Source organism: Micropterus dolomieu, linkage group LG08 (genome assembly GCF_021292245.1).
Source record: "Micropterus dolomieu isolate WLL.071019.BEF.003 ecotype Adirondacks linkage group LG08, ASM2129224v1, whole genome shotgun sequence".
Lineage (NCBI taxonomy): Eukaryota > Metazoa > Chordata > Actinopteri > Centrarchiformes > Centrarchidae > Micropterus > Micropterus dolomieu.
Window position 1 is genome coordinate 5,884,075 of NC_060157.1, and position 9,984 is coordinate 5,894,058.

The window sequence follows — 9,984 nt, forward strand, 5'->3', positions numbered from 1 at the left end:
TCTGTTTTTTTCTGTCAAGATGGGGTGCTGAGTGTACATTACTGAGAAATAAAATGAACTTTTTTGATTTTTGGAAAATGGCTGCAATGAAACAAAGAGTGAAAAATTTAAAGGGGTCTGAATACTTTCCGTACCCACTGTATATTAGCTAACTCCATAAGTTTGTGGGCTATAGGTGATGTTAAAAAAAGCCCTGTTCATGACTAACACATCCACTGTGGCAGCCTGTCCTCGAAGCTATCAGAGTTAGGCTAACATTGTCCTGCTCTTTAGTGGACTTTGGGTTGTTTGCACTCCAACTAACCCAGTCAAACTCGTTATCCGAGATACCGTTACATTCGGCATCAATTAGGCCGCGTCCGAAATCACTCCCTTTTTTTTATAATATATTGCACTACATTTACTGTCAGTCATTTTATTTTAGTGATGGAATTCTGTGCTTATGTATATGTATCCACAACATAGTGCCCTCAAAAATTGGTACAAAAAAGTAAAGATTTTGGCAACTTTCTGCTGACAATCCCACAAGGCATTGCAGTTAACAAGAGAGTGATTGTGACACATTCTGTCTAAAAATTATAATAATTAAAAAAGTATATTAGCTAAGCAGCCAAACAAGATTATATTAGAACGAAATAACAGTCTGATCTGAAGTCTTCCATTATAATATTATTAATACTAGGAATTTTTTTATTTCCATGTTTTCTACATGGATAATGTGGTTTAGCTTCAGTCTTTCAGTACAATATCATGTATATAGCAATCAAATGCATGTTTAGGACCCCTTTCACAAGATTTTCATTTTAAAACCGCTGGAAAAATTAAAAAGTCAGTGTTTTTATTATTAGCTTGAATAACTAATATTCTGTCTGCAGCTGATCAAATCCACCAGCAACAGTTGTTGTCATTTCAGGCAGTAAAATCGATGGTTGCTATAAATGAGAAGCCTGCTTGTCTAAGCTTCTGTCTAAAATCAAGGAGCAACAGATCATGGTTCTATTGGCGCATTTGTGAAACAAACATTATATTAATTATTTTACTACAAACCAATTGACACACATTTAATCAAAGGTTTTTGCAAATCCAGTGTTACTCAAGAGCTACAGAAAATATCCGGCTGCATTCTCCCAGTTTGTGAAGCTGGGATAGCAAAGACGACTGGAAGCCATTCGAGGCCATCTGTCGTCCTTGTACAATGTGTGTCAGTGTGTACTGTACTGTGAAAATCTGTAAGTCATTGCAACAATGACTTTGAACCAATGTCACCAAGATGAACTCCTTTGATTAGATTAGATGAAACTGGAGTGATCTCTGGGGGGAAATTTGTGGCAGCCGCAAACAAGACACAGATACAAACACGATAGCAACATTTTTCAACAAATCCAACAAATAGTTAAGATGTGTTATTATGTAAAATGTGTGTTGTGAGGCACATTTCATCTGCTGCCTTTGCAGTTCCAAGAGAAAGCAAATGTTAAGATGCATACACCTAATCCTGTTATCTCTGTGTGTTGTGTTATAGTATCTGTGGGTGGCGTGTCCCATAGATCCGTCAGCTTAGACGTTATGTAATATTCTGGGAGAATCAAACCAGTAAAGGCCTGAGGAATGTCAGCCAATAACTGGAGAACTCCCTTGTCGTAGTTTAGTTTGTGGTCACTTGTCCAGAGCAGCGATGCTTGAAGGCTTTGCAGAAGATCTGGTTCACTGCGTGCACAGTAATAAAAGGCTAGAAGGCAGTAACAGACCCTGGTGTTTGATGTCTTGTTCCCATTCAGACCCATTCATTTTAAGCTATTTGATAGATTGCAGCATGCGGGTAATTTAATTTATTTCTTTTGGAACAAGTTAGTTTGAAGTTGTACTAGAATCTGCAACCATAACATCATTCAGTATTTTCCAACAGTCAGGTGACAGTGTATTTGCTTTGAATCCACCACGTTTTAAAACCAGACGTCAAGCTGGACATGCTTTTAGCCAGTAGTCAATCTGCTGGATAAGACTTACAGATATGGCTTTTCTCTGTGTGTAAATCCCTAATGAATGCTGGCAATGTTGACTGCAGCTGGCCTGGAAAGTGCAGATGTCTCAGAAAAAAGACTTACACCAGTACAGAGCTGCGTAGTGCCAACTCAAACTGCTTTACAGTGCTGTTGAGATGCAGCAAAAGGGCTCTTACTGTGTGAAAACTATTTATCGACAACAATCAAACAATCAATGCCTCTATTGCTCTTATATTTTGTAATGTGCATCGCTGTCGCCAAGACAGTTCGAGCACTGGCTTGTTCTTCAGATAGGTTTGGCTCTGCTGCATTGGACCACCTAGAGGAACGCTGCACGGGATGCCCAGGTCGGCATGCCGATCCTGGGACTGATTACTCAGCTATCTGGAGCCCTGCCAGGTGCAGCTCCACCCTCCGCAAGCTTCTCCATTGGCCCAAACATCCTCAAGTGGCCCACTGCCTATCTCTGTCTTGTCAGCGATGCCGTCCCCATGCTGGCTGTGACCCTGCACAGAGATAAATACTCACTGTGCTCTGTCTGATCCTTAGTACTGAATCTCAGCAGCAGGTCATTCAGTTGAACACCATCCCTCCTACTCATGCAGCGCATTGAGTGCTAACATAAGAATTAAGACAGCAAAATATATAAGCTGGTTCAACATTTTGCAGAGAGTTAGATGAGAAGATCAATACCACTCTCATATCTATACAGAAATATGAAGCTACAGCTAATAGCCAGTTAGCTTAGACTTAGCATAAAGAAACATGGGGAAACCGCTAACCTGACTCTGTTTAATAACATTCTGCAGCCTTGTATTTAAAGGGACCATTTAAATGAGGCCCTGAGCTCGGACTTGGAGACTACAGATTTTTAACAGAAAGCCTGTGTGGCAGACTATGTGCGGACTTTATGATGTTGAAGATTACTCTGACAAAGTATTGAGTTGAATTATAGGAAATGTAGCATCCAGTGTTAGGAGACTGACCCATAGAGACTAAAAGTTGGTCTTTCTTAGCTTCAGTTTGATCATTTTCTGTTTCACAAATCTGTGTCACAACTTTATGGAAGTGCAATACAAAAGCAGTGAATACCCCAGGGGCGTTCTTAGACATAAAGCTCTACTGGGGCACAGAACCCAACAATAATATCTTGCAAGTATTGATATTTATGATTTACAGGGGCTATGCTGAAGTTTGTCAGTAGAGTAGATTCTGGATCATAAGCCAGTACAAGGACAGCTGATTCAAATCCAGTACTAGCACATACCCATTCCAGACGTCTTTAGCAGGTCACACAGACCCAGGTGAAATGCCTCTGGTCAAAGCCCTTTCTGACATGACGGTGCCAATATTAATCGGCTAAGCGAGGGAAGCTGGTGAGGCACACACTGACACATTTCATACACTTTAATCAAAAATATATGAACATTTTCATGGGGAATGAGGGCTTCTGTGCCCCAGTAGAGCTTTATATCTAGCAACTCCCCTGAGCTACTGAATGAGAGTAGTATTCATCTTCTCATGTAAGAAATAAAATAAGTGCATTTACCAAAATCTCAAACTATTCCTTTAACCTGAGCAACAGCTTACTTGTTAGTCTCTAGGATTTTTTTTCAGATTGCTTTAGTATTGTTTAAATGTCAGGCTTTGTAAAACGTGACCAGTGGTGTGTTACACACAGCGAGGGGTGTCATCTGTTACCAGGTTACCATGCTGTGTGTCTATCTGACAGCTGAAGCACTGAGAATTGTGTTATTTTAGGGACGTATAACAGCAAGCTTAATGACAGTTGCTTGGAAACCTCAGATGTTTTGGGAAGTTTATGAAAATATACCAAGAAAACTACTGTGCAACTTTGTTCTAGAGTTATTTTTATTGTGTTGTTTCCACATTATGTAGGTCCTTTATGAATGTTTTTCTGTGCCTGCTTATCTTCAGAGAGCCATGACAAGGTTCTGAGCTACATTCAAATGTTTTCTCTCCATTGCTATTTTCATATCGGTGTCTCGCCCGCAGACACGGTGGCGCAGCTGATTCCTGATGCAGAGTCGCCTCTCTATGAGCGTGTGCAGCAGTACCGTCAGCTACTGGATGGTCTGCCCATGGACGCTTACACACACGGCTGCATCCTTCATCCAGAGCTTACGACCGACTCTATGATCCCAAAGTACGCCACCGCAGAAATACGTAGTAAGTGAAGCCAGCGCACAACTGTTTATAATTCTGCATTAAATATGAGAAACTAATGGATCTGATTTTGTAATTAAATAGATCAAGCCAATTCCAGTAAAAGTGGTATCAATCTCCTTATCTAACTCTTGGCAAGAAAGTGAATAAGCGTATTTCTCAAAATCCGATAGAAATACTTTGTGCAGGTCGTTCGGGAGCCCTGGGGGAACTGACTGCTAAAATTAACCTGGTTTCAAGTTGGGAATCTGTAACTGATAAAAGACCTCTGCCCAACAATCTCTGGTACAGGTACAGCGAGGCCACAAAGAACTTCAAAGTATAGTCAGCTTTGAATACAAATCTGAAATATTTTCCTTAAGGTGCTAACAGTGATGCCAAATAAAAACAGCTTTTAAGCTTTCCAAATTAGCTTTACTGGGACTGGGCGTCTCTCAACTGTAAGGAACTCTTCGACAGTATGGAGTCCTGCTTTGCTCGTGAGAGTTCATCCTGCCCAAACCATTGTTCCTAAAAAGACCCACAGTATAAAGACCAAATGGCCTCTCAGTGGAGAACAGAGCCAGAACCATGAATTACCAGAAACAGACTGGACTACAAATTCTGGAAACTGAATCCACTCAAGTGTGTATAACACACAGAGGCACACAGGCACTGGTATTGTGCATCAACGCAGCATTATTTAATGTGACAGTGTGTTCTGCTGCATGTTCACACATGTTTATTCTAGAGTAGATGCATGTGTGTCTACAGGTGTGTGCGGTTTATTGGCAATAGATAATGATAAGTATGTAAAGTATAAAATGTATTTGTAAAATGTGAAGGTTGTCAAGATAAAAAGTAGATGATATTGTTGTTTTTGTCCAACTTTCTGGATGTATTTACACACACATACTATGTATGTGTTTATACTATGTATAGATAGCTCTATATATGAAAAGTGCAATGAGATAACCTTTGTTATTAATTGGTTTTATATAAATTAAATTTGAATAAAATTGTTTTTTAAAATTTCTATTTCTGCAGCATAATATTAATAGTTTTCAGTGTTTTGAACTCATTAATCTGAGCATTTACAAGCTCTCGAGGTTGAATGAGCTTTAACTTTGGGAACAACTCTCCCAGAGCAAAAACAACAGACAGGCATTAGAAATGCAAAGCTATTCACCTTCCTTGCAGCATTTTCCGCATCATCTGCAAACAAATCCCTGCTTTTATGTGCCCGACGTGATTAGCATTCTGTGTAATTTGACGCTACTCAATACCAAAAAACCCTTAACGCAGCAGATTGTAGTGATGCCAGGTTTATATATCCCAACAGCTGATATCAGGCCTCTCAGTCTGAACTGTAGTGCTCTTTCCATCAAGTAATGACCTCAGTATGTAAATCAAAGCAATGACCTGGATGAAACGAAAATCTGCAGCAAAATCAATTATCAAGTTAAACTCCGGTCACCCTGTATTGCATCTGTAAAATCAACCTGATGGAGTATTAAATGGAAAGCATCAGCGATGTTTGTATTTAATTAACCACTTTGTATTATCTAAAATCATTTTTCACTCTAGTATTAAAACGGTCTGGGTCAAATATGTTGCACACTGAAGGTATAACAAAAAAAACTCACTTAATCACATACTTCCAGTGCAGCAACAGTAAATACTGATAATATGAAAATATCTATAAGGGTGGATTGTTGTCATTAAAAGCATGACACTGACTATATTTTGTATTTTGTTATTTGTTATTTTTGTAACAAAACCCATGAAAAGACCTAAAGTAACAACGTGTTAGTCCGTCTCTCAGTACTTTATGACGTACCCTGTTTGCGGCCATCAGCCTCAAGCCGATTAGTTCCTACTGAAAACAGGTCACAAATATATACTTTAATTTAAAACAGCTTTTTTCAGCAAACTTTACTTAAATAGGAGAAAATAGTGCATTTGTTTGGCGGGAACCATTTTCAGCTGGGGCTTAATCCACATTTGTATCTCTAGTGAGTATTTCTGGCAGCAGGACGCTGTATACTAAGTGGGATTGAGTCAAAATCAACTCCTTGGAGGATTAAACACACTCATCTCTAAAATATGCACTGTGGTTGATTGGAAAATGTTGTTCAATATCCAGTAATACCTACAAAGACTAAGGACTATATGCACATATAGATGATCTCTCAAGCAACATGTTCAACAACAGGACAGCAGACTAGAAAATGACATTATTTAGATTTGTTCAAATAGCAATTCTGTTGAAATCAATCTTTTTTCCACCAAATGGTAGATCAAGACACTATTTATGTGTCCTTTGTGTGTGTGTGTGTCTTCAGGACACCTGGCCAACGCTGCGACGGAGCTGATGAAGTTGGACCATGAGGAGCCTCAGCTGACAGAACCGTACCTGTCCAAACAGAAGAAACTCATGGTGAGTTTATGTGTGCATTCATTTGATTAAAAAGAATTAATTTATCACTTGTCCTCATTATATGGTAATTATGTGAATAAGGGAGAGGCAACCTCTACGAAATGTTTTTTAAAAGAAAGAGAAAAAACAAACTAAAAACAAAATATATCTTACATTGAAATTTTGTCGTGCTTTTTGACACATTACTAATGATGGGATAAAGCTGTTCTAATGAGATTTAAGGGAAATATGAATGAATAAATTAATGGATGCTTATAATTGACTAAATAATATAGACACCGTCACTTAATTTATACCTTAAGGGTGTTTATATTTTAATTTAAGTGCAAGCTAATGAATTCTATGGGGTTTTCCCTTAAAACCCTTTTATCTATACAGAAAGCCCATTAAAACCCCCTTTTAATAATTAAAAGACCATTCATTTACATTTTAAACCTGAGCTTAAACCCTTTAAATATCATTAAGTTTGCACCTGATATATACACATATTTCAGACCCAATAACTGTAAGTATGAGCACAGAAATATAATGGATTTTGTGATAGACAAACTCACTGCAAGTCAAACATGTCTTTATTAGAGTTTAACACTCTGACAGATATTTAATTTCCCAAACTGTATTGGACCAGATAATTGAATTTCCAAGTCTGCAGCTGAGGGAAATTTCATCATGAACAACCTTCAGTAATTTCCTCTAATTATGCTACTGTGCAGCATGCAGATCCTATTCGCATGCTGCACAGTAGCATAATGTCGGTTTGACCTAAATACAATTCACATTGACCTGGAGAAAATATCCAGGTGTAATGATTTTTTGCATCTGTTACAAAGACATTTTTTTTTACCATTTTACATTCTGCTAATAATAGAGAGTGTAAAACGTGTTGTACATGATGATAAGCTGAAAACTAAGTAGACAATAACAGCTGTTTCAACTGTGTGAAACATCTACACTAACAATGTGGCTCTGGCTCTAGGAATGGCAGTGTGTTGATTGGTTGGTCGGTCACTTTGGTCCAGACTGAATTATCTCAGCAACTAGATGGATTAGAACAACATTTTGCAGACATTTATAGTCCACAGAGGATGAATCATAATGATATTTGTGTTCTCTTGAGTTTACCTCTACGGCCACCATGAGGTTGATATTTATGGTTATGAGTGACTTGTAGGTGATCCCTTAGCTTTTCATTTAGTGCCATCCAATACTGGTGCTCGACTGGCACTAATTTACTTCCTCCAATAGTCAGCCTGAGCTGTACTTTAAGATAAGATAGAACTTTTCAATTTATCCCGATGAAAAGTGTTGTGCAGCAGTTGCTGTACAAAGTACGGAAGAGTGCAAATATATAGAGTGCAAATAAAAACTAAATAAAGACAATAAAGATTATCAATAAAGTGTAAAAAACAATGTACATAATGACAGAAATGTAAACAGGTTAATGAATTATAAAAATCTCAACCAGTACTTTGCATTTAGTGCTAATTAGAAAATGTGAGCATGCTACTTAGTTAACTAGGAAAGTTAACTAGTTGGTTTAGATGGTAACTGTGGCCCAGAGTGTGTTCCTGTAAAGTGGGTGAGGCCACTGGGCTATCTCACTGAGCCTTTTCTGCACACTCTGCGTAAGTCAAAATCCATGATACATATCGTTGTGAAGATAAAATAACAATGACAGTGGAAAGTTGGCAGGGTGATATTTCGTTTGAATAAAATAAACATATATTGTGTAGTGTATGTATAGTTGTTTGTCTTCCAAGTATGTTGATTTGGTCAAACAGTTTTTTAAAAAGAGCAACATCTTATTCACTAAACTATATAGATGATTAGAGGGGATATTGGAGCTGGGCCCATTTAAACATTATACCTGCTGCAGCATGTTAGCATGCTTATGTTAGCATAATATATAATAATATAATCTAACACGTCGTACATACATATTTTTTGTTTATTAACATTTTAACTACTAACAACCACAAGTCACTTTTCTTAAAGCAGCTGGAGTAAAATGAAGTCTGTATATATAACATCTTCATTTTACTTTATGATACTAAGAATATCCAACTATGCATACTGGTTTGCCTCTTGGAATTAAAGTATTTTTGCCTTTTGTAAAATGACTGTTAGGCAAAAATCTTGGACCACGATAATGTGAATTACCTGAAGAAAATTCTGGGGGAGTTAGCCATGGTTCTGGATCAAGTAGAGGCTGAACTGGAGAAAAGAAAACTAGAGTATCAAGGTATGTCCAGACGCTTGTCATCTTCTGTCATAATAGCACCGAAACATGTTCCAAATATTTTCAACAATGTTTTCATGAACATTTTCATTCCCTTGCAGGTCAAAAGTGTGAGTTGTGGCTATGTGGACCTGAATTTACACTAGCTGATGTCTGCCTCGGAGCCTTGTTGCACAGGCTCAAGTTCTTGGGACTTTCTAAGAAATACTGGGAGGACGGCAGCCGACCCAACCTGCAGTCCTTTTTTATGCGTGTCCAAAAACGCTACGCTTTCCGCAAGGTCTTGGGCGACATCCACACGACCCTTCTGTCTGCCGTCCTACCCAACGCTTTCCGGATGGTAAAAAAGAAGCCACCGTCCTTCTTCGGGGCCTCTTTTCTCATGGGCTCGCTTGGAGGGATGGGCTACTTTGCCTACTGGTATTTAAAAAAGAAATATATGTAGTGAATGCCCTCTTGTTGTGTTAAATGTCTGTGTATTTGTGTGATGTTTCAACTTTTCTGTAATGTTTTATGACTGCAGGAAAACATAATGAATCTATATAGAGAACACTATTACTTACCTGGGTGAACAAAGAATATTAAAACATTCCATAATAAGAAATCTTGACAGCACATTTTCTGGTAATCAAGGCCTTCATTGAGTTTAATTTCTGGCAACTTGCAGCTCTTGTGCTGGTAAGTCCTTGTTTATCTTTTGTTGGAGCCATGCATCGGGTCCACTTGTACTGAAAACCTAAAGTAGAAACCCAGATAAAATGTTCAACACAGTAACACCAACAGGGGTTAACTGACCTTCGCATGCCACAATTATATTCATTACTCATACCTGCTCTTTACTCCTCCATCAGCCTGAGGTTTAAACGGTAAACCCACAGGAAAATGTACATGACAAATACTTTCTGATAATTGCTGTGCTGCCAGAAACTGCCACATGAAATGATGAAAGGATGGAGGCAAACTGTAATGGAATAGTTAAGGCCTTTTGGGAAATACGCTTATTCACGTCCTTGCCAAGACCACTCTCATGTCTGTATGTTAAAAGTTAAGCTACAACCAGGAGACAGTTAGCTTAGCTTAGCTTAAAGACTGGAAGCTTGGGGAAACAGCTAGATAGCTCTGTCCAAAGGTAACAA

The 9,984-nt window shown here is 38.4% G+C and overlaps 1 protein-coding gene across 1 annotated transcript in view; it reads left to right on the forward strand.

The window, feature by feature from the left end:
• Nucleotides 1-9,618, forward strand: part of gdap1l1 (ganglioside induced differentiation associated protein 1-like 1) — a 40,496-nt gene extending 30,878 nt beyond the window's left edge. The window contains exons 3-6 of the mRNA XM_046057560.1: nt 4,020-4,193; nt 6,515-6,609; nt 8,737-8,851; nt 8,950-9,618. Of these exons, the coding sequence (XP_045913516.1) occupies nt 4,020-4,193; nt 6,515-6,609; nt 8,737-8,851; nt 8,950-9,293 (728 nt within the window). The 3' untranslated portion in view covers nt 9,294-9,618. The remainder of the gene's footprint in view (nt 1-4,019; nt 4,194-6,514; nt 6,610-8,736; nt 8,852-8,949) is intronic.
• The last annotated feature ends 366 nt before the right edge of the window (nt 9,619-9,984 follow it).